The 26,669-nt window shown below is 33.1% G+C and overlaps 1 protein-coding gene across 3 annotated transcripts in view; it reads left to right on the forward strand.

Moving 5' to 3' along the window:
* Positions 1-26,669, forward strand: part of LOC145254815 (potassium channel subfamily T member 2-like) — a 534,670-nt gene that overhangs the window by 348,179 nt on the left and 159,822 nt on the right. For all 3 annotated transcript variants that reach the window (XM_080113638.1, XM_080113639.1, XM_080113636.1), the window contains 7 exons: positions 719-883; positions 11,060-11,196; positions 12,550-12,613; positions 15,375-15,483; positions 20,911-21,019; positions 23,213-23,362; positions 26,296-26,537. In XM_080113638.1, the coding sequence (XP_079969764.1) occupies positions 719-883; positions 11,060-11,196; positions 12,550-12,613; positions 15,375-15,483; positions 20,911-21,019; positions 23,213-23,362; positions 26,296-26,537 (976 nt within the window). The remainder of the gene's footprint in view (positions 1-718; positions 884-11,059; positions 11,197-12,549; positions 12,614-15,374; positions 15,484-20,910; positions 21,020-23,212; positions 23,363-26,295; positions 26,538-26,669) is intronic.

A 26,669-nucleotide genomic window follows, 5' to 3' on the forward strand; every position in this document is an offset into this window, starting at 1 on the left:
TCAGGTTGGCGACTCTCTTTTGAACTCTGTCCAGAAGGGAGAGACTAGTAGCAGATGCACCGGCTCAAATTCTCTTGCTTTGCTGAGTTAAGTCTTCACCAGGTAAATGTAATAGACTTAATTTAAACTGGGTTTATATATTTCATACTCCTGATTCTCAACTTTCAAACGCTCTCATAAGTATGACTACCGTGGAAATTCCACAGCTTTATCATTCATCTGTTGTATATTGCTGCCATTCTTTAAAATACTATGAAGATCCGTCACGAATGCAGGATTCACAATATTATTGCACCACCTTTCTCAAACTGAAACGTACTTATCTAAGTACTCTGGTTAACAGGTGCTCAGGTGGTTGCAGAATATATCTAGTTATGGGAGTCTATCTATAAAAACCGTTGGACGTTCAGCGCAAATGCCAATTCCACAATATTATTTTATCATCTTTGAACAAAACAGATTCTACAAGTGTATCTTAGCCAGAAGTCAAAGAAATTTTTTTAATTTTAGTTGAATTTTCACTTTTGATACTATAGATTAGATGTAATTTTAAAATTGCAGTTTTGTATTGCACCTTTAGCGATCAGACGATCTTATCTTAAAAAAAAAAAACTTGAAGGGTGATAACGTGTGTGTGAGCGTGAAATCGGTCTAGTAGATTTGATCTGTTGTTAATTTATTTTGATCCACATAAAATAAGGCATGTGTTTTATTTCAGTTTGAACAGTTGGCTTATACATGGATAGAAAGGCAAAAACAAGGTGGAACTTATAGTAGCCACCGAGCTCAAACAGAAAAACATGTGGTTGTGTGTACGACGACTCTTCAGGCAGACACGGTTTTGGATTTTCTTAATGAATTCTATGCTCATCCAAAACTTCAGGTAAGAAAGTATTTTGCCATCTCCATTTTTTCTTCTTCTTTTTTTAACATTATCTTCCTTCATTCTCTACTTTATATGCAATTTTCAATTTTTCATTTTTTTTTTTTTTTTTGCTGTCTCTATTTTTTTTTCTTATCCCCTTTTCCTTCCTTCCTTTTTGGCTTTATTCTTTATCACCAGCTTTTCTTCTTTCTTTCTTTTCTTTCTTTCTTCTTCTACTTCTTCTTCTACTGGTCAGTAATAAATGGGTGACCATTTGGGACTTCCAGGTGCTGTATGTGCTCTCTGCTTATCTCGGCATTGTTTCCAGTCGTTCTGGACTTCTCCTTGCCACTGACTCAAACGGTGTGGATTCAGGAGAGATGTGGTTGATGATTGCGCAACCCTTGTCAAACGACCTCATGTCTAACTCTGTCCCGTGAGAAGGCATTGTAAATAGGAACCGTTGCCTCACATTTACACGTGCAGCTGTCCCTACAGAGGGTATCCTTTGTCTTTCGAGACTGAACGGAGGCATCATGTACTCACTAGGATTTATTTATTTATTTATTTATTTAAACAAACAAAATAACAAACAAACAAGCATATCTTTTTGTTGTAATCTTTTATGTATTTCTGTTGTAAAGACTCGCCTATATACCAATATTCTTCCGAACTGTATTAATATAACAAGAAGTACCGACTCTCGTGGTGTTTGTGTACTTTGTAGTACACGTCAGTCGCGGTTCCGACTTTGACAAGCATCCTGACAGAAACTGGGCCATTTCGGTAGCCTTTTAGTTGTCGTACTGGTATAAATGATCTATGTAGTCCTAAGAAGTCAACTCTCCAAGGCCTTGCCACCTGAATTTCGGGTGGAGCAAGTTTATCGTTTATTGTATGAGGCGCCCTCACTGGGGAATGGCATCAGGGATGCTTAGACTTATTTTTGTAAGGCTGGAGTGCTCCTCCTTTAGGGGCACTGGTTCACTCATACCACCTTTAGATCTTGTGTTACATCCTCTCGTGATGGCAGAAAGGTCACTACCACGTATGCGTACTTCATATACCATATTGGTGTTAAACACTACCACTCTTGTTCGCAGTATATTATCTTTTGTTCTCAATACAAATACATTGTTTTTAATCCATCTTCGTGTCCGTATCTTCCTTAGTGACCTTTCCAGGCCACAACAATTTCCTAATTTACACATTATCTTTTATCCTCGCCATATTTTATGTTTTTCTTTATTTAAACATCTTTTTTTTTCTTGTCATCTTTTATGCATTTCTTTAAACCCGTCTTAAACCCTTTTTATCATTGTCATCTGTTATGTATTTCTTTCCTCCAATTAATCCTTTCTTCCTTGTATCTTTCCTTTCGTTCCTTACTCCTGTAATCTGTTTTTTTTTTGTTTTTTTTCATTTCTATATTTTTACTTCTGCATCTCTCTCTGTCAACTGCTTCAACCTTTTCCTTTCGTCTGTCAATTTTTCTTTTATTTTCTCAGTTTCATTCTTACTTTTATCCTATCATCTTTTTTTAACAAATTACTAGTATTTTTTTTTCTATGTACTTACTATATATAAAACTAACAGGCCGCCTGGCGTTACTCAGTCGTAAAATACGCATAAATATCATATTTTAATTCATGCAGAAACTGCGACATGAGTATGCGAGTATTTTTTTTTTTCTAAACAGTTCACTTTTTGTAAATAACATAAAAAATACTCGAGCTGAGATCGAAACCAAAACTTGAAAACAGGCAAATACGATAACCACTAGGCCAGCTTGACACGAACTTTAAAAAGTGTCTTCAAACCTACTTATTCTTAACATAAGGAAGCTGTTATGTGAACGATTCGCATATGTGCAGTCGTGAAACAGTTGACAAACAGATAAAAATTTAATGACCCCCAAGTACCAGTTTTCAATTTTGACCCCTTAGCAGCCTTTTTTTTTTTTTTTTTTTTCGAATGAAAACCGATTAAAAAGTTTTCCACATGTCTGAACATACTATATACCAAATTTCAAGTCTGTAGATAAAAAATCCATTGAGGATTTAGGTTGAGACTTGTCCTCAAACAGACACACACATTCTCATTTTTATAAATATATAGATATTAGTGTTGCATAGCGGAGAGGGTCACAGAACGGGGACGACATTTATAATAGGAGACTGAGATGTGAAGAGATGTGAAATGGACAGTTCTTTAAATTAAAATCTTGAATAATAAACTCAAATGTAAATTAATATTAAGCCGACTTCACAGATTGATAAAAGTTAATTATTGGATTTTAATTATAAGGTGAAGCTCGAATTATTCAAACTCGAGATATATAATGCCAAAAACATCCACCCATTAATATGGGAGGGGAGATTATCATCAAAAGCGTCCTGAATTGATAATTGAGCCCCGGACTTTTACTAAGTAGATATTAATAAGTCCCTTATACCTCCCACCCACCCCCCTATTTTTTTCTTTCTTTTTTTAATGGAGAGTAGATAATACAGTGGATGTGTTATCGGCAGCTCCAGTAACTCTCGCTTCTCCTTTTTTGTCCCTCAGTTCTCATGCAAATGAGTGATTTTTCTGACAAAGGGTGAAGAAAAAGCTGCTTTAAAGGTCTGTAGTACTTGATAAACAGTAGTGTGAGATGGAAATTTTTCTGTCTCTATGTCTATCCTTGTGGCCATGTCACTAGTAAGGGTGCTCGAGGTAAACGTTTTGACTGGACTGACGTTATCCGCCTGATAGTCAGGGACCCGAACCTTGGATTAACCACTAAGGAGGCTGTCTTATCAGCAGGCGCAAAGTACTGGGACTGCTGTATTGCCATTTTGTGAATGGACTCTGGACCATGCAGTAGTCTCTGGATGCCATACTAGTGGGTAATTGTTATGGCTTTACCTTTTCATGTGCTACAAAAAAAAAATTTCCTACCTTTTTCTCTCTGTACTGCTCTAACCAAGTATGCCGACCTGTTCCACAAATCCCAAAACCTCAACATGAAACATCTCAAAAAAAAAAAAATCGAATAAACCTAGAACCCCATCTTCCAACGTAGACCCCAACTACCATGTCTCCTTCTCCAACATCAGGGGTCTACGTTCCAACCTTCCAGAGGTTGAAACCCAATTACAGGAGACGACACCGGACATATTCTTTCTAAACGAAACTGGAATAGGGCCAACTACTTCCCTAGATGAGTTGATAATTAACGGATACTCTAACTTAACATCTAAATCTGACCCCCAAGATCGCCATGGGCATGGAATATGTGCGTACATTAAAGATGGCTTCCCATGTGGCAGGGATATCTCTAGAGAAGATCCTAATTTACCATATATGTGCTTCCGGGTTGCACTTGCTTACACCACTGCATTTATATTTTCCCTCTATAGGCCCCACAACAGCGGAGTTACTATCTTTAAGAGCATATCTGAGAAAATAAACCACATCCTGTCTGTACACCCCAAGGCTAACATCCACATATGTGATGAATTCAGCGTCCATAACGTGGAATGGCTGACCCACTCAAATAAGACCGACGATGAGGGGAGGTTTTGCCATTGCTTATGACCTCACTCAGATTGTTCGCGAGCTCACCTGTGTGCCCGATACTACAGGTCAATATGCAAGCCTCTTAGAACTTTTTCTCTCAACGTCCCCTGATCTATGTTCATGTTCCATTCTTTCTCCTCTAGGATCATCCGACCACTTTGTCGTATCAGTTAAGATAAAAATGAAATGTAATAAGTCCCCAGACGTACCCCTCCACCGTACTATATACCGATACTCCATGGATGACTGGGATAGCTTCCATACATTTATATCTGATCTACCTCTGCTTCCATATTTAAAAATGATGTGTCCTCTATAGTATCAGACCTGACCGAATGGTTAATTGTAGGCATAGACCGATTCATACCATCTAAAAAAATTCCAACAAAGACCTACCAGCCAGCCATGGTTCTCCCCAGAATGTGCTGCTGCTATCGCACACAGAAATCACTTTTTCCATAGCTACAACGTAATAGATGCACTGAGACTAAAGCTGCTTTCAGGAAACGCCAGCAACCACTGTAAAAGAGTAATAAAAAATGCAAGAGAGCTATATGCCCCGTCTGTTAAATCCAAAGTAGCTGATCAGCGGCTTGGTTCTCACCAGTTTTGGCAAATAACAAATAGGATCCTGAACAGAAGTGTGCGTTCCATCCCAACCATTATCAACGGACCAGAGGTCATCTCCTCAGCTTCAGACAAGGCCAAACTATTTGCCAAAAACTTTGCAGCTAATTCTACCCTATGCGATGAAGGCCATCAACTCCCCATATTTCCTCCTATAACACAGAACACGCTAGGTAACATACAAATATCTGCGCATGAGGTCACCAAGCTAATCAAGAACCTTGATTCCAATAAAGCTACTGGCCCTGACGGCATCCCAATTATAGTGTTAAAAAAGCTTCAACAAGAACTTGCTCCCATACTTACGAAACTGTTTAAACGTTGCCTTAAGGATAAGTGCTTTCCAACACCTTGGAAAACCTCATTAGTATGTCCTGTATTTAAGAACTCAGGTGATAAGTCATCTCTCTCTCAGTACAGACCAATAAGTCTCCTGTGTGTCATGAGTAAGTTGCTGGAATCCATATTAAATAGAGAAATAGTCAACCACCTCAGCAGAAATAACCTTCTTAGTAACACACAATATGGTTTCCGTTCTGCAAGATCTACCACAGATGTGCTAACGGTTATATCTCATAGGATTAGTGAATCTCTTGACAAAGGCTTCCTTTCCAGGACAATTGCTCTTGACATATCAAAGGCCTTTGACAAAGTATGGCATAAAGGCCTACTTCACAAGATCTCCAGCTACGGTATAACTGGAAATATTCTCTCTATCATTAAATCATTTCTCTCTGATAGGCTCATAAGAGTAGTGGTTGATGGACAAAAATCAGAGTCCTGCAGTATTAATGCTGGAGTCCCTCAAGGCCCAACTCCCTTCCTGATCTACATCAATGATCTCCCTAAACACATACTTAAATCATTCATTGACATCTATGCTGATGACATGACCATCTACAGCAACGCATCAAAAGCCATAAATGACAAAGTTCTCTCTGATTCTCTCTCCTCTGATCTCGAACGAGTGGTTCAGTGGGGGAAGACGTGGCTGGCTACCTTTAATGCATCTATCTTTTACATCATCAATGCTCTGATCCTCATCTGGCATCAATTGAAATGGATGGCTCTCGTCTAGGAGAAACCCCATGTTTTGACAAGCTCCTGGGCTTGACCTTCACTCCTGATCTGAAATGGAACATGTACATCAAGTCTGTTGCCAAGGTCGCTGGAAAGATGGTGGGATCCTTCTACCGCTCCAGAAGATATCTCACTACTGATACAATTCTCTATCTATATAAAAGCCAAGTACGTCGAAGGATGGAATACTGCTGCCATATCTGGGCAGGAGCTGCTAAAAACAGCCTATCCTGCCTTGACAGAGTACAAAATAGACTTTGTGGCTTAGTGAGGGATGCCCTTTTCTCTACCCTGCAACCTTTCTCCCACAGAAGCTTGTATTCATATGGGTGCATCAGCTTGAATTGAAACCAAAACCAAAACTTATCAAAAATTTTTGTTTCTACTATAGGCTTTAAAAATAAAGGTACAAGATTTAATTTGAAATTTATTTATCTTCAAAGTGTACTTTTATAAATTTTACAAAATAAGGTATGCAAATCTAATACCTTACTTTGTAAAATGTATAAAAGTGCACTTTGAAGATAAATAAATTTCAAATTGAATCTTGTACCTTTATTTTTAAAGCCTATAGTAAAACATTTTGTTTAACAATTTTCTTGAATGAAATGCTTTTCTAACTTGTATCCTATCTTTTTAAGATTATATTTTATTTAATTTATTAATTTGGATTTAAAAAAAGATGAATATGATTTTGTATGTATTTATAAAAACTCTCCTACTCTCTATTTCAGATTGTATTTCTCCTCACACCACAACTCATTTTTGCAACCCCCTCTTTGTATTATTATAGGTCTGAATATTCTCTCTGTTTCAGTTTGTAATTCTCCTCACTCCACAACTCTTTTTTGCAACTCTCTCTTTGTCATACATGTCTGAATAATAAGAAAATCTGAATTTTTTTAACAAAAACTTTAAAATAACCTTTTTAGATTAATTTTTTTAAAACTTTTTTCAGAATAGAAAATCTTAATAATTTAATAAGGAACATATTTCATATAGGTTTCATCAAAAATATTCAGTAGATAACGAAAAAAATAGAGATGAAAATTTCAAAAGGAGTGTATAACTGGTTAGGCTCAATAGTAGTCCTCGCTAGCGAAAGACTTTGTTATTGTTATTCTATTATTATTTAAAACATTTTGTATCCTGCGCTTTCGCGCGAGGACTAATATTTGTTTTAATTTTTAACATCACAACTTTATAATATATAAAAAGCGATAGAAAATTGACTCTATAATAATATATATGAAATCTGCATAAATTAAAATATCATATTTAAGCATATTTTATAACCGGGCTATGCCAGGCGTCCCTACTAGCTAGCTCAGATAAATACTTTCGCAGTTTTAACAAAAGAGCTACAAAAAGGGCTTTGGACCAAGATCAAAGTGTAGTATCTGTTCTTCAGATGCTGCACTTCCATTTCTTTCGGTGGAGGAGCAGTCTTTCACGACTGAGACAATTTTTATTTTTGTACCTTTTCTCCACATTAAAAAACAATCCTGGTGTCTAACTCTGTCCCGTGGGGAGGCATTGTAAATAGGTACAATGATATCAGAGCGTCTCTATTTACTCTGAACATCCACAGAATGCCAACATCAATATATTACACATGAAAGAGTCCACTGTGGAATTTCCACAGGTCCCGCTAGTTAGTGATTATTCTTTCTTCAATATTCGTGATTATTCTTTCATCAATATTAGTAATTATTCTTTCATCAATATTAGTAATTATTCTTTCATCAATATTCGTGATTATTCTTTCATCAATATTAGTAATTATTCTTTCATCAATATTAGTGATTATTCTTTCATCAATATTAGTAATTATTCTTTCATCAATATTAGTAATTATTCTTTCATCAATATTAGTAATTATTCTTTCATCAATATTAGTGATTATTCTTTCATCAAGATTAGTGATTATTCTTTCATCAATATTAGTAATTATTCTTTCATCAATATTAGTGATTATTCTTTCTTCAATATTCGTGATTATTCTTTCATCAATATTAGTAATTATTCTTTCATCAATATTAGTAATTATTCTTTCATCAATATTAGTGATTATTCTTTCATCAATATTCGTGATTATTCTTTCATCAATATTAGTAATTATTCTTTCATCAATATTAGTAATTATTCTTTCATCAATATTAGTAATTATTCTTTCATCAATATTAGTAATTATTCTTTCATCAATATTAGTGATTATTCTTTCATCAATATTAGTAATTATTCTTTCATCAATATTAGTAATTATTCTTTCATCAATATTAGTGATTATTCTTTCATCAATATTAGTGATTATTCTTTCATCAATATTAGTAATTATTCTTTCATCAATATTAGTGATTATTCTTTCTTCAATATTCGTGATTATTCTTTCATCAATATTAGTAATTATTCTTTCATCAATATTAGTAATTATTCTTTCATCAATATTAGTAATTATTCTTTCATCAATATTAGTAATTATTCTTTCATCAATATTAGTGATTATTCTTTCATCAATATTAGTAATTATTCTTTCATCAAGATTAGTAATTATTCTTTCATCAATGTTAATAATTATTCTTTCATCAATATTAGTAATTATTCTTTCATCAATATTAGTGATTATTCTTTCATCAATATTAGTGATTATTCTTTCATCAATATTAGTAATTATTCTTTCATCAATATTAGTGATTATTCTTTCATCAATATTAGTAATTATTCTTTCATCAATATTAGTAATTATTCTTTCATCAATATTAGTGATTATTCTTTCATCAATATTAGTAATTATTCTTTCATCAATATTAGTAATTATTCTTTCATCAATATTAGTGATTATTCTTTCATCAATATTAGTGATTATTCTTTCATCAATATTAGTAATTATTCTTTCATCAATATTAGTGATTATTCTTTCATCAATATTAGTAATTATTCTTTCATCAATATTAGTAATTATTCTTTCATCAATATTAGTGATTATTCTTTCATCAATATTAGTAATTATTCTTTCATCAATATTAGTAATTATTCTTTCATCAATGTTAATAATTATTCTTTCATCAATATTAGTAATTATTCTTTCATCAATATTAGTGATTATTCTTTCATCAATATTAGTGATTATTCTTTCATCAATATTAGTAATTATTCTTTCATCAATATTAGTGATTATTCTTTCTTCAATATTCGTGATTATTCTTTCATCAATATTAGTAATTATTCTTTCATCAATATTAGTAATTATTCTTTCATCAATATTAGTAATTATTCTTTCATCAATATTAGTAATTATTCTTTCATCAATATTAGTGATTATTCTTTCATCAATATTAGTAATTATTCTTTCATCAATATTAGTAATTATTCTTTCATCAATATTAGTAATTATTCTTTCATCAATATTAGTAATTATTCTTTCATCAAGATTAGTAATTATTCTTTCATCAATGTTAATAATTATTCTTTCATCAATATTAGTGATTATTCTTTCATCAATATTAGTAATTATTCTTTCATCAATATTAGTGATTATTCTTTCATCAATATTAGTAATTATTCTTTCATCAATATTAGTGATTATTCTTTCATCAATATTAGTGATTATTCTTTCATCAAGATTAGTAATTATTCTTTCATCAAGATTAGTAATTATTCTTTCATCAATATTAGTGATTATTCTTTCATCAATATTAGTAATTATTCTTTCATCAATATTAGTGATTATTCTTTCATCAAGATTAGTAATTATTCTTTCATCAATATTAGTAATTATTCTTTCATCAAGATTAGTAATTATTCTTTCATCAATATTAGTAATTATTCTTTCATCAAGATTAGTAATTATTCTTTCATCAATATTAGTAATTATTCTTTCATCAAGATTAGTAATTATTCTTTCATCAATGTTAGTAATTATTCTTTCATCAATATTAGTGATTATTCTTTCATCAATATTAGTAATTATTCTTTCATCAATATTAGTAATTATTCTTTCATCAATATTAGTGATTATTCTTTCATCAATATTAGTAATTATTCTTTCATTAATATTAGTAATTATTCTTTCATCAATATTAGTAATTATTCTTTCATCAATATTAGTAATTATTCTTTCATCAATATTAGTGATTATTCTTTCATCAATATTAGTAATTATTCTTTCATCAATATTAGTAATTATTCTTTCATCAAGATTAGTGATTATTCTTTCATCAAGATTAGTAATTATTCTTTCATCAATATTAGTAATTATTCTTTCATCAAGATTAGTGATTATTCTTTCTATGTTTTCTTTCATCTTCATCAATTCTTTGTCTATCATTTTTTTTTTCATCTCTTTCCTTCCATTATATTTTTGTATGATTCTTTTTTCTACCGCATGTCAAAAAATATATAATTTTAAACATCTACTTATATTTTTATTAATTTTATGAGTAAAGTCTGCATCATATTAGACTGACCATCCTCAAGTTGAAATTCCGGTGGCTGGTCAGTGGCTTCAACGCCACAAGAGTCTAGGTCATTGTTGAGGTCGCTTGTTCTCTGTTGGCTAAGGTATGATTCTGTGCAGTTCTACAAGGTCCGCCCTTCCGCGCTTTACCTTCTTACTCTTTGAGAAAGAATTAGTTTATTGCAAATCATTTGCGGCATGCCTATCGGGGAATGCCGATTGGGCTGACTAGGTAAGTTTTTGCAAGCCAGAATGCTCTTCCTCTAGGACGCTTACTTTTCAAATCCCACTTTCCCGAACTTGTGTCACATCTTTCCGCCGTGTGTTTGGGAGGGAGGGGGATAAGAGATAAACATTGTAACTCTGCCTTACATCACTATTATATTGCACTTACCTCTTTATTTAGCTATGTTTATCTGCCATTGAGAATGTTTATTTTTTTCTTACTATTCTGCCAATAATTTCAGGATTACTTTGTGGTGTTATTATCGCCATGTGAACTGGACCCAACCATGAAGATGCTGTTACAAGTACCACTGTGGGCACAAAGAGTCATCTACATCCAGGGATCAGCCTTGAAAGACTCTGATCTTGCTAGATGCAGGTATAATTTGTTATAACTTTTCCTCCTTATTTTGTTGTCATAAGGAAAATGTGAATGGTGTATCAACACAAATAGAGACTATATTTCAGAATTTGTTTAGATGAGAATTGATAATTTTTAATATTTGGATTATTCAAATGATAATTCTCATTGTGGATTATTCCAATTGTAAACTCTTGCCCATGGACACACTAGTGCTGGTTGATCAGAAAAAAAAAATGACATTCATCAGCTCTGTGTATACACATGATGCCATCTGGGAAATTTACAAGGGGCATTCAATAAGTTTCCAGATTTTTTCGTATGAGCACATTTATTGATAGTAGACATATGAAACTCTAGTCCCCTTCGAAGTAATCTCCTCCGGCTGCAATGCACTTGTTGTACCGTTCCAACAACTTCTGAAAGATCCCATAGAAGTCCACTTGTGTGAGAGTATCAATAACCCTTAGCACAGCCTCTTTCATCTTAGTTGTCTCAACGACAGCCTCTAAGGTTATCCTTGAGCTTAGGGAAAAACCAAAAGTCACAGGGAGCAAGGTCTGGATGGTAGGGAGGGTGAGGAACTGTCTTGATGCCCATCTTAGTAAAATAGTCTGTGACAAGGATGAAGCACCCTTAGGACAAACTTCATGCGAATCTTCTGTATCTGCAAATAATTGTGTGTACAGTTCCCACACTGACATCAAACTGTGCACTTATTGTCTCTATAGACACACGATGGTCCTTTACATGAAATTCTTTATTTGGCCAATCAAATCTGATGTTCTGACTTCCTTACTCCTCTCAAACCTCTCATCATCCCTCATAGAATCTCTTATGCCACTCAAAAATCCATGCACAATTCGTGCAAGATGGTTCAAAAGTAGTCTGAAGCATTCCACACGTTTCCGTGGCATTTTCTTCCGAGTTTAAAACAGAGTTTTATTGCATACCGTTCTTCTAAGGTGTCCTCACGTCCAGATTGCATCTTTAAAATTCACCAGCTGTGACAATCAGGCTTTAGTATGGTGTTTTCCAATTCCTGGTGTAGCTGTTCATTTGAACCTGAAAACATAAAAATTGGTCAGTCATCTCATAAGATGTCTAGCAATAAGATACTGAATTTTCAAGGGTTTACAACTATTTTAAATGCCTATACAAAAAAAAAAAATCTGGAAACTTATTCAAGGAAGCTGGTATCAAGATTGATGATTGATGATTGATGATTGATGAAGATGGATGATGAAAAAGAGCCATAGAAATCTTTTGTTATCAGTACGCTTCGGTGATAATGAATGATGATGTTATTGTTGTATAAAAGTATCCAATGACCTGATACCATAATATCTTAATTATTTTTGTTTGTTTCAGAATGCAAGATGCTGAGGCCTGCATGATACTAGCAGCCAGAAATTATGCAGATAAAAATGCAGCAGTAAGTTTGACATTGCAATTGTATTAGATTGACTAGAAATTAATAGCGGTTTTAAAGCCTCATAAAATGAGAATAAAACAGGATAAAGAAAAGGTGTAATCTATCGAACTCATTAAGCCGCTCATCTCCTCACTGAAACCTTTTCAAAAAGGAACCAGTCCTCGACCAAATGCTTGATGGATGCATTAGGTGTATCCCAGTGAACCGCTAGACTAGAACAATCAATCAATCGATTTGATTGGAAAATGGGCGATTTCAATGATCTTAATGACAATAAAAATATTGGAAATATGCAACATTCGTTAATACTCATTTAGTCCAGGGAAATGCTGAGTCTCCCTGCTAGTTTATATATATATATATATATATATATATATATATATATATATATATATAAAGAGCAAATAGTTAATAAAACATGTTAAAAAACACTTTGAAAAAGAGTTAAAAACATATTTAATCTGAAAAGGAAACACTTGATAAGCGGATAGTCCTTAATCCGCGGAGTTTCGAAGAAATACTTTCCTTCTCATCAGAGGGTAGGAATTAGCAAAATGCGGGATCGGATTTTGCATACAAAAGTATTTGATGAAACTGCAAGTATGTCAAAGATCTTACTTGATAACAAAAAGTGAAGCAGAGGGAATATGGTGAAGAAAAGGTAATTTCACGTGAATGGATAGTCTGGTGAAAGGTAAAGTATCTAATGATGGTAAAATCCAAAAAAGTAAATCCATGAAAGTTAATTAAATTTCTATTTGCACAAGTAAAATCAAAGGAAATCGCGTAATTGGAAGATAGTCCAAAATAATCCAAAAGGCCGAAATCCGTGGAATAATTCACAAATATGTACAAGCAAAGGGAAAAAAATTCCAATAGTATTAATAAAAGAAAAATAAGATATGTGTTTAACACGGCTGCCGAGACAAAGTGTAATTAAGAAAAATCAGTGAAGAAGAAGAGAAAAAAGATTAAATGGGGATAAAATTAAATATAAATAGAAAAGCAAATATCAAAATGACCCAGAAAAAAATGACGTTAAAAAGCGCGAAAAATATAGGGCAAAAAAAGAGGTCAACTGAAATGTACAGGTTATTACTTAAGAAAATGTCAGCAAGAGTTATAAAAAGACACTAAATGGAAAAATAAATAAATAAAAATAAAAATAAAATATAAAATTAAAAAAAATTTTAAGGGCAGAGGATTGCCGGTATCTGCAAATTCCCGATAAAGCAAGTAAGTATGTAAGTAAATGCATATAATAAAATATAAGTAAATATACATACAGGATATGAATGTGTAGGTAGATTGATATATTTGATAGATAGAAATATTTAAAGACTAAAACGGAAATTGCATATAAAACACCGGCCAAGCAAAGAAGAAATAAAGAATTAAAATAAAGAATTATTAAGTTATAAAGTATTAAGAAAGTATGTAGAAAAAAACGATAATGTTAAAGAAAAATTATATATATCTGAAAGGTTAAAGTAATAACTATGTAATTTCAAAATTACCATAATTAAATTTGGACTTATGTTTACAGAAAGAGATCAGTTCGTTTTAAAAATTTATTATATTGTTACTTTGAGGGGAAGTAATTATAGTTATAGCTTCGGTTGTGCAGAGGCGACATGACTTAGAGCCTGTAGTATAGGACTTAACTTTTTTATGATAGTCCGTTTGATTGAGAAGGAGGTATTAATATATATATGACAGAGTACAAAATAGACTTCGTGGGTTAGTGGGGGATGCCCTTTTCTCTACCCTGCAACCTCTCTCCCACAGAAGAGACGTTGCGGGCCTATCCTTGTTTTATCGTTATTTCCATGGCAGGTGCTCGTCTGAACTCCAATCTCTGGTCCTCCGTCGCCAATCTTTCACGAAAAACACCCGTCTAGCTGAATCCACTGTGAAAAATTTCCCCCACTCTTTATCTGTGCCTAGATCAAAACGTGGATTCCATGAACAAAGCTTCTTTCTTAGAACTGCACGCCTGTGGAACTCTGTTCCGTCTGCCTGCTTCCCACCGGACTACAACTTGGATGTGTTCAAGTCCAATGTTAACAAATTCCTTATGAACCGCCCCCTTAAGTAAACACTTCATCAAATCTCCACACTAACGTAATGTACTTGCAATAACCCTTATCCCTGAGTGGCTTCCGGGCCTTGATAAGTGGTGATCACTGTGTAAAAAAAAAAAAATATATATATATATATATATATATAGAAAGTGGTTTGTGTTTACTTTGAGCTTTTATGCAAATATAACATAAGTATAAATCATGTAGAATATCTGTATGAATATAATTACACGTAATAGTTAACTAAAGATGATCATCTCATAAGAAAACCGAAAGAACTAATAGGGAATTAATTAAAATGAACTTTAAAAGAATATGCAAATTACCTAGATATTTTGCAGATGAATGCAATTCCATGACACATATATAAGAAAGTTGTATTTTCTTTTCAAATAAATACAAAAAAGGGGTTTTAATACGAATATCAATACACCAAAAACCCTAAATTTGTAGGAGTATAGATAATATTTGGAATTCTTGTAATATATACACTAGTGAGCTATTAATACAGCTTTTGTGTGAATTTAATTTAAAAGCAAATAAATAGCATTCATTTGCTGTGCTACGTACGTTTCAGATTTAGAGTTAATTCATTTTTATTATAAGTCAGTAAAATATGTTTCTGTTTTTTTTTTTTTTAATAAATTATCACTCTTTCTGTTTTCGTTTCTCTTCAGGATCAACACACCATCCTCAGATCATGGGCTGTTAAAGACTTTGCCCCATCTTGCCCATTGTATGTCCAGATTTTTCGACCAGAAAATAAATTTCATGTGAAATTTGCTGGTAAGATACGATTCTATCCTAATATTGTTTATTTATCTTTTATGTAGGTCAGTATTGTTTCAATTTTTAATGTATTAATTAAAAACAAATACTCACACACACACACACACACACACACACACACACACACACACACACACACATATATATATATATATATATATATATATATATATATATATATATATATATATATATATAGGGAGATATTAATTAAAGTTACATTAGAAGATAGAAAGGAGCTGATTATATCTAAGGAAAATAAAATACTTAATAACAGGAATAGAGATGGAGAACGAAACATGTTTAATTTCCTATCTCTATACCTCTTATTAAGTACTCTCGTTACTCAATCCCTCAACTTTTTTCGCCTTTCTAATGATCTCCTTTCCCTCCTTTTTACTACTTCTCCTCCTGAACTTTCCCATTTCTAACATTATATGTATATAAAATCCGTGTTGTCTTCTGGGTCCTTACTCCATCTGAACTTTCCCACTTCTAATCTTATACAAAATCGGTGTTGTATTCTGTGTCCTTACTCTTGTAAAATGCTGTTTTTTTTTCTCCTCTTCTGATAAGAAGCATTTAGCTTTGAAATGTCATGATCTAAAGAGGTTTTCCCTCTTATTTCCCTTTTCACTTATTGTAATCACGCTCATCCTTATTAACATGATAATGCAATAAAGTTCTAATCTAATTTTAATTATGAGATATCATAAATACTTGACATGTAATCAGTCTAATTTAGAATTTCTTATTAAATAAAAAAAATCAAAAGTATGTAAAATGCGACAAAAATGTATTTTTATTTATACATCGTATAGATATGTAAAATATATATTTTGTTTATTTTGGTAAAAACACCCGGATCAATTGAAAGTATTTTCTCATGTCAGAGTGTAATCTGGCCTAACCGGAGACAACGAAACCTTTAAAAAAATTATAAAATTTATATTTGTACTGTTTTTATTGTATCTAAACAACTGAAAATATTTTTTAATTAATAATTTTTTTATTTACTTTTCAAATGATATTATTTTAAAATTTTATTTGTATTATTTTTTAATGAAAATTTTATGATAACAGAATGCAAACCTTGTTGGTATCACTTTTGTTATTTTTACAATATAATTATTTGTAATGTATTTATTTGAATAAAGTTCATAGAATACATCTGATTTTTCAATTTGAATTTTTTGTTTAATCATTATTACTTTTCATATCCAATCCTTTGTCATTTTTTTAATTCGGTTTTCATGTCATCATAAACGAGCACATTAATAGTAGCCCTTGCTAATTGAGTAGATTAAATTTATCGATTTTAACAAACAGAAACCAAGAACATCCTCAGACTGTTTCATTGAACTTTGCATTATCATAGCGCCTATCAAACTCAATAATTTGAAACTGAAAGCTTTTGAAATCTTTTATAACTTCCGAAATGTTTCAGATGCTAGCTGATTTATTTTTTTCAACTCCTATTAGAATTTATTTCTGACTGTAAGACAGCATCCTAATGGCTTGATGAGCAGAAATCAGAAGCTCACAGTATTAATGCTGAAGTTCCTCAGGGGTCCATTCTGGGCCCAACTCTCTTCTTGATCTACATCAATGATCTTCTAAATCACATCCTAAGATCATTCATAGATAATTATTCTGACGACACTACAATCCATTTCAATGCATGAAAAACCTTAAATAACCAAATTCTCTCTAATTCTCTTTCCGCTGATCTTGAGCATGTGGTTCAATGGGGAAGAGGTAGCTGGTTCATTTTAATACATCTAAAACCAAGCTTCTATCTTTACATCATCAATGCTCTGATCACCATCTAGCATCAATTGAAATGAATGGCTCTCATCTTGTGGGGGCTCCATGTTTTGACAAGTTTCTGGACTTGACTTTTACTCCTGATCTGAAATGGAACACATACATCAAATCCGTTGCCAAGGTCGCTAGAAAAAAGGTGGGATCCTTCTACAGCTCCAGTAGATATCTCACTGCTGATGCAATTCTTTACCTATATAAGAGCCAGGTACGTCCAAGGATGGAGTACTGTTACCACGTATGGGCAAAAGCTGTTAGAAACATCTTATTCTGCCTTGATAAAGTTCAAAATAAACTTCATAGCCTAGTGGCAGATGCCCTTTTCTCTTCCCTGCAACCTCTTTCCAACAGAAGAGAAGTGGCGAGCCTGTCTCTGCTTTATCGTTATTTTCATGAAAAGTGCTCATCTGAGCTCTAATATATGGTCCCACCTCGCCAAACTTTCACAAAAAAACACTCATCTAGCTGAAACTTCTATCAATAATTTTCCACACTCTTTATCTGTAGCTAAACCTAAACGTAGATTCCATAAACAAAGCTTCTTTCTTGGAACTGCACGCCTGTGGAACTCTCTTTCATTTGCTTGCTTTCCAGCTGACTACAATTTAATCGTCTTCAAGTCCAACATAAACAAATTCTTGAGGAGCTTTCTCCTCAAGTAATATATTATTATTTACTAAATTTCCACTACTAATTATTTCTATGATATTGTCTCATTAACTACTCTACAATCATTAACTATTATCCTCGAGTGGCGTCAGGGCCTTGATAAGTGATGATTCCCTTGCAAAAAAGAAAAAAAAATGTAAGGATATTCTTTACCCTTGTTTGTTTGTGACACAATCCTCTACCTGTACACGAACGAAATAGGTCCTAAGATTGATTGGGGGCGAACTGCTAAGAGTACTCTTTCCTGTTTTTACACAATACAAAACCGACTTCGAAATCTAGTGGGTGAGAACCTTTTCTCATCCCTATTCTCTTTCTCACAGAAGAGACGTTGCGGATTTATATCTGCTCTATCATTATTTTACTGGCACGTGTTCGACTTAGTTTCTATCTTTCTTTTTTTTTTTTTACACAGTGATCACCACTTATCTAGGCCCGGAAGCCACTCAGGGATAAGTGTTATTGCAAGTACATTACGTTAGTGTGGAGATTTGATGAAGTGTTTACTTAAGGGGGCGGTTCATTAGGAATTTGTTAACGTTGGACTTGAAGACATCCAAGTTGTAGTCCGGTGGGAAGCAAGCAGACGGAACAGAGTTCCACAGGCGTGCAATTCTAAGAAAGAAGCCCTGTTCATGGAATCCACGTTTTGATTTAGGCACAGATATAGAGTGGGGGAAATTTTTCACAGTGGATTCAGCTAGACGGGTGTTTTTCGTGAAAGATTGGCGAGGGGGGACCAGAGATTGGAGTTCAGACGAGCTATGGTCACTCCTGTAAAACATTCACAACGAAAACTCGTCTAGCTATTGTCAACAATTTCGCTTACTCTCTAGCTGTGCCTAAAAGTAAACGGAAATTCCATGAACAAAGCTTCTTTCCTAGAACTATCCGTTTGTGGAACACAATACTGCAATGCTGCTTTCCAGCTGACTATAACGTGTTCATTTTCAAGTCTAATGTAAATAGTTTTTTGTTGAGCCGTCGTCTTAAATAATTAAACTGCAACCAAGTTCCGCCATTATCGATCATCACGGTGTTCTCTCATCGACACTCAATAACCCTTATCCTTGAGTAGCCTTTGCACCTTGATAAGAGGTGACTTCTTCCGCTAATAAAAACAAAAAAAAAATAGTTGTGAAGCTCAGCCAGGATTTCACTCGTTTTTTTTTTCCACTTCAATAATTGTCTCCTTGTTTAATAAAGTTAGAGAATTGTTGATATTTGCGTTATTTTTTGAAACTACGCAATACATTAATTTAAAAAATGGTGTATGACACAGATACATCATAAAAATAAAACAATATATGTTGTACAACAAAAATCTTGTTTCAAGTAAAAACATTTTTATTACATTATGATTTATCTACATATTAGAACAATTTTTTAATTCGGTACCATGAAATATATTTTTTATTACCAGCAGGTCACCTGGCGTTGCCTGGTCGTAAAATATACATAAATATTATATTTTAACTAGCAAAAGTACCCGTCGTTTATTGGGTTCAAAAACAGCCTACAGAAAGTGGACTCTGATTTATGAAAGTATGATAGGTTATGAAAAGGAAGGGTTGTAAATTTGGGTTGAATTTGGGGGTATCAAAACCAAAGCAAAATATGATGCAAGTAAAAATAAAATAGATAAACCCCATAATTTATTATACGATACCTTTTCACACTGAAATACTTATCACAATATTCTGTGGATCTATATAAAAAAAACTTGTTAAACTTTCTGACATATTTCCATTCTATGGAGGTCAGGCGCGAACGAACACCCCATAATTTTATTATATCATATTTCTTCAAACTGAAACATAATTATCAAAGTATACTTACTCAGATAGATATGAAAAGTCTTTATTAAGGTTTGTGCCTATTTCCATTCTATGGAGGCCAGGCGCGAACGCAGACACCACAATTTTATTATACCATCCCTATTTCAGATAAAACATACTTATCAAAGTATTCTTATGTACATCTATATCAAAAACACTTGTAAACGTTTTTTTTTAATTTTTAAATTTTTTATTTCCATACTTTGTGGACCAGACGCGAACGCAGACCCCACAATTTTAATGAACCACCGTTCTGCCAGATCAAACATACCCATTCCTGTGTCTCGATACATCTTCTATCATTATATGTAATCAGTTTTTTAAAATATCCAACCATATAGGAGCCTATTCGTGACCAGACACACACACACACACACACATTCAGCTTTATATTATAGATTAATGCACAAAACTGAGACATGTGCATGCGACTATTATGTTTTTTTTTTTTTTCTAAACAATTCACTTCTTATAAGTAAAAAAAAATACTCAAGCTTAGATCGAAACCAAAACCCAAAGACGGTGAGTCAAGTACGATAACCTTTAAACCAGATCGACACGATCTTTACAAAGTGTTTTCAAACCCACTTATTCTTAACATAAAAAGCTGTCACGTTTCATGATCGCGCATGCGCAGTTGTGAAACAGTTGATAAACAGATAAAAATCTCAACGACCTCCCTCATAACAATTTTTCACTTATGACTACTTAGCAGTCCTTTTTTTCCATATGAAAACCGATTAAAATGTTTTCCACGTGTCTGAATACCATATATACCAAATTTCAAGTCTGTAGATCAAATATTTGTCGAGTATATAGACTGAGAAGTGTCCTCACACATATATACTCAGCCTCACTTTTATAGATATATAGATAGGAATCAATTTGACTAATTTATATAATATGTTTTCATAAAAAACTAATATGCTCTTTTCTTCTTTATATAATGTTTGAAAAGTTATTGACTGTTATACATGCTTCTTATTATATATATATATATATATATATATATAAATATATATGTATATATACATATATGTATGTATGTGTTTATACATATATGTATGTATGTGTTTGTGTGTATCTTTTACAGAACACATAGTTTGCGAAGACGAATTCAAATATGCCCTTCTTGCCAATAACTGCCTTTGTCCAGGGACATCAACATTTGTGACCCTCCTATTGCATACATCTCGAGGCTTGTAAGTTCAAACTTTTACTTTCTGTTTCTCCCTTCCCCCCCCCAAAAAAAAATATGCAATTTTATTTATAGTCATGAGACATCAATTAATCTCAAGCCCCAAATTTTAAAAATCTTTATACAAGGAAAATCACTTAATAGCTTTTGATCGAAATTGGAATAAGGATTCTAGACATAAGTTATATTAGCATACATATCTTGATTCTGATCTTCAAAAGGGGACATAAACGTAGCTCAAAGCTGTTTTGCTTGATAGATTAATTTTATTCTTAAGTATCAGATTACCCATCCTGGGATGGGTACTTTGCTAGTTTATTATGAATAGTGTGAGAGCCATGGATATTTCTCACGTTAGGAGTGGGCACTGTACAGGTTGTAAGTAGAGTTAAAGATCTCAATTGGCGTTCTAGATCTTATAACTTTCATTATCAATCAGGAGAGTCGTTCCAAAAGTAAATCCTCCTATTCTTTTTAAACTAAAAAAAGCTGAAGAGCTACGAAGACAGGAATGGTACCATTAAAACGGTCGACCTTTTGTTCTCCAGAATTTATTTTTCTACATAGTCACCACCATTCTCAATGCACTTTTGCCAGGAATTCAATAACACATCTCTGCCTCTGATGCATGTCAATGACAGGGGTTGCTTTCTTAGAGCCTTACACCGTCAATATATACAACAGAGAGACAAAACTTTCAGGTTATGAATGCATCATAACAATGCAATTTGCAATCTCCCTCTGATTCATTCCAGCAGTCAGAAACAGGAGGCATTACTTTTTGGAATGCCCCTTGTATAATAACAATTTCTCTATGGAGTGTTAAGGAAGATGTTTCTTGGGCATTTGATCGCTTTAAGAGGAGATATGAAATGGCCGCCAACATCACCAGATTTAAGTTCTTGTGACTTTTTACTTTGGGGATAACTAAAGGGAAGTTATTGTCATTGAACCCTTTAAATGTTTATCAGATAACTGAAATGAATGCAACATCCAAGACCTACTTAATAATGCCTTAACGAACTCTGTTGTCATTATTGAAAAATCTCTCTTTTAACGATTTTTCTAACCAGAATAATTATTTTTCAAAATGAACTAAATTGAAATACTTTATGTTCTTGTAAAAAAAAAAAACTTGATAGAAAAAAGAAAAAGAAAATTAGCTTAGCAAATTCAGGACTATCGATAATAAACTTTAAGAAATATACAGGCTTTATTTTATTATATAGATATGAAACATTTTTTAATGGAAATCACTCTGGACAAGGCATGAAACCATTTGATGTAAGAGGCTAAAAAATCTACTTAAAGGTCAAAAACTAGCTATCAATAAGTGTTATATGGATAAATTTTGACCCAGAAATTTTTCTCCCTTTGTCAGGAACATCGCTCATAACATATGAGGACTAATGGAGAAAATAACTTATCCTGAAAAAAAAAGTTCTTACTATTCGAGATCATTAAAAAATTGTTTTTATGTATGTAATATTCCTTGTTTTTGAATAATAAATTTTGTAAATGTTAATTTACATAATTTGATTTCCCTCATGCATTGAGCATTTTTACAAGATAAGATTAATCTGTAAATATTTTTTTTTAAATATATAAAAATATATGTAGAAATAAAAATTACCACCGGCAGTTCACACAACGATCGAATGAAATTAAGTGCCTATAAATGCCAAATCGATGGGCATACATAGTAAACAGTCATTACAGTATTTAACGACCAAAACTGGAAAGTTGCATTTATGCTAAAGTTGACTGCGTTTTCTTAATTCCCTAAAGAAGGCTCAACTTTAATTTTTAAAGGGGTTTTATGACTATAATATTAAGTTGAGGCAAAAATAATGTCGTTTTTAACATGAAATTGAACGTCAAAATATGACATCATTTTTTGCACCAACCCAATTTTTTTTAATATTAACAATTATTTTTATTTTATTATATAACACTACTGTTTCATGTTTACATAATCATTAGTGTAGAAAGTAATGATTACTGTTGGTCAGGAGGTTAATGAAATTCCCTCATGAAGATATGTCTCCTACATTTTTTTTTAGTATATATATATATATATATATATATATATATATATATATATATATATATATATATGTGTGTGTTTTATATTTTTATATTTGAAAATTATTAATTGTTGCCATGAAATAACTTTTGATTCTTTTTGTTCCTGCAGGGAAGGGCAAACATCGAGTGCTGACTGGCACCGTCTCTATGGTCGGGGCTCTGGAAATGAGATTTACCATATCAAACTTACCGACAGCAAATTCTTCGGTGAATACGAAGGCAAAAGTTTTACATTTGCATCATTTCATGCCCACAGGAAGTAAGTAAAACTAAAATGGTCACTCTTGTACTTGATTTCAAAACACGTGTCACTTTCAGACATGATAGAAGGCTCCTATTGCAACTGGCCAACTAGTAAATGGTTTGCAACAAAATAAGAAAATCGGTTTTCATCAAAGGGAAATGGAATCACGTTGTCTTTTCTAGGGCGACAATTTTATCGTTCCGCCTATATACTCAGGCACACAAAATTACTGCTAATGCGGCCTGGATTACCTGAAGGATTTCATTATATGGAAAAGCATAAATATAATTTTCTCTTCCAAATACTATTTTGATAAAACTGCCTTTGTTTATTTAGAATTAATTAAAAGTATTACAGAAAACATTAATATAAATGCGCAGTTTCATTTCCAAAGGAATCAGTACTTATCAAGACCCGAAGGTCACTTGTGGATAAAGATTAAGGAGTGTAAGGTGGTCAGTGAGGTATATACATAGTGATTGTTAATGAAAGAGTATTGAGTTTTGGAGTTAGAAGTTTTAACAACAGAATGTCGAGTTTTTGAGTTGAAAGTTTTGACTACAAAGTGTCAAGTTTTTGAAGTTGGAAATTTTGACAACAAAGTGTCGAGTTTTGGAGTTAGAAGTTTTGTCAACAAAGTGTCGTGTTTGGGAGTTGGAAGTTTTGACAACAGAGTGTCGAGTTTTGAAGTTGGAAGTTTCTAGAGGAGAGTGTTGAATTTACCCAAGAAATTGTTATTTTAACTATACATTACTTACTTTATTTGATCTTACAGTGTTTTTTTGTTTTGTTTTGTTTTTGTTTTTTTTGCATTCTTCTATTGAAATATACTGTAGGGAATCAAAAACTCTGCCCTTCTCCTGGAGAGTATTGGCAGAGGACATTCTGGCTAACCAGTGACAAAGTCCACTTTTCTATTTTTTCATTCCTCAACTAATATCTTTCTAATTCTGTTTTTTTTTTATCCATAATATAACGAACCCACAATTCACTTTTTTGTTTTTTTTTTAAATCGACCCTCAACTCATGATATTTTATTCGAATTCCAGCTTTGTATTTTTCACTGAATTCCAAAATTTAGCCTAGCACACTTTCCATCACAATTATTATTACAACCATCTGCCTCAACACTTCAAGAGTAATCCCATTACACAGTTACGTCATTCAAGTTTGATATTCTTCACTTTGCACTAATACCATCGGTAAAGACATAATAAACCAAATTATTTCTGTTCTCATTGCTCAATCCTCTTGCAATGTTTTTACTTTGGCAACCTTGTAACTCTCGTTTCCCTTATTTTGTTCCTTTAGTCCTCATATTTCAGGAGTGATGTTTCTGACAAAGGAATAAGAAATGTTTTCTGGGCATAATCTATCCATCTAAGACTTATAATTGGCTAGTTTTTAACCTTGAAGTAGTAGTTCCTTTCATCAAGTGGCTTCATGCTTTGTCTGGAGTGATTTCCATTAAAAAATCACCTTTTGAAAATTGTATGAATCTACATCATTGCAATTTGTCCCATTACCAATGGAGTGAGATTGCATATTTTATACTGATGCTCTGAGAATATTTAAGCAAATCCAGCTTATGTTCGCAACACTAATAATTGAAAACAAATTAGACTGTACCCCTATGTTCCGTTCAATCGCTAGCCCATTAAGGTTGCTTTGGTCCGGCTAGAACTTTAATCTAATATATAAAAGGCCATATGTCTGTCTGTCTCCATATTTTCAAACTCTATCTCCTCGGAAACTAAAAGTCGTAGAATGGTGCTGGGGGGCTCAAATGATTGGATTTTTTACAGGCCGTTCTTGTATGGGTTAAAATTGTTTTTAAGAGGTCAAAATTTTAAAAAAATCGTTAAACATTCTGTACAATCATCTTAGTTTATTTTTAATTTTTCATTTCAAATTGCTTTGTTTCTGTGTCACATTGGTACAGTAGTTACGTCACCAGCTTTGAATGTTACAGTTTCTGTTTCGATGGAAATTTTTTTTCTTTTTACTCGCCTTCATCCCAAACAGTGAATATCACTACTTGAACATAAGGGGCTACTAATTGGGACCATGCCTAAGAAAGATTAAGATGTTGGTTTATGTTGCATTTGAACTTCTGCATATCAGTACAGTCAGGGAAGCAGGTAGCAGGAAGGGAATTTTAAAGTCTAGCTGTTCAAGGGAAGAAGCTATTAGAGTAGAAAGCTTTCTGGCATTTATCGGCCTCAACAGTGAAGGGGTATGATTTTGTTGCTAAGCGGGTTTGTTAAGGATATGTACATCGGGAGGGGGGCACAAGCGCAATGAGTTCATTAGAGCACATTCCATTAAAATACTTGTAAAACAAGCACAGAGATGGAACATTGCAGTGATGGGACAGGGATTGGAGCCTAGTTGACAAAGTGAAACCACTTAAATTGGAGACCCTTTTTTAGACCTTATAGAGAGAGACTAGTGATAGATGCACCAGTCCAGATGCGGCAACAATACTTCATGCAAGGGCGAATGGTGACCTTGTACAGAATACTCTCTGGTATGAGTAGTTTTCTAGCATGATAAAGGATACTTGTGAATCAAGCACTGAAAGGGAGCACTGTAGTGATGTGACAGGGGGTGGAGCATAGCAGAGAGTGTGAGTAATAATCTTTTAGTGACTTTGTCTTGGCACGATGTGTAGAGCAGATCTGCATTGTAATCTTGGATTTCCTTTTTCATAATGGAAGCTTGCTTGGAATGAATGAATGATTCAAAAAGTCTTTCTTTATATAGTAATTTGCTAGCTGAAATAACGGTCTACTCTAGGTTTCTTAAATTTTCATGAGCTTTAAAGTTGAACAACGAAAGTCCTCCAGTCATTAAAGGCAAGTTTTGAAAGCCCAAAGAAAAAAAATGTTTGCGTATCGACAATGGTGTATCATGTTTATATTTCTTATTATCTTTTCCAATTCCAGATATGGTGTAAGTCTTGTTGGTATTCAACAAGACATCCCAAACTCAACCATTCAACTAAATCCAGGCCCTCGTCACATCATGAGGGGCTCGGACACTTGCTTCTATATGAACATAACCAAAGAAGAAAACTCAGCTTTTATACTGGCACATCCAAATCAAGAAGATAACAAAGGTGAAAAAACCCGTCTTCCCCAAGGGGCAGAGCAAGCCTCCAGGGTTGCTAGCATGATAGCTAGTGTTGGTAAGTTGGCATTTTTACATAATCTGATTAGAATTCATCAAATATACGATTCATGGATTCTGCATCAATTCACAACCATTGGATGAAAATCTTGGAATTTGTTTTATAGATATTATATTCGATCCTCAAGGA

Source organism: Euprymna scolopes, chromosome 30 (genome assembly GCF_053919585.1).
Source record: "Euprymna scolopes isolate OS-2025 chromosome 30, ASM5391958v1, whole genome shotgun sequence".
NCBI lineage: Eukaryota > Metazoa > Mollusca > Cephalopoda > Sepiida > Sepiolidae > Euprymna > Euprymna scolopes.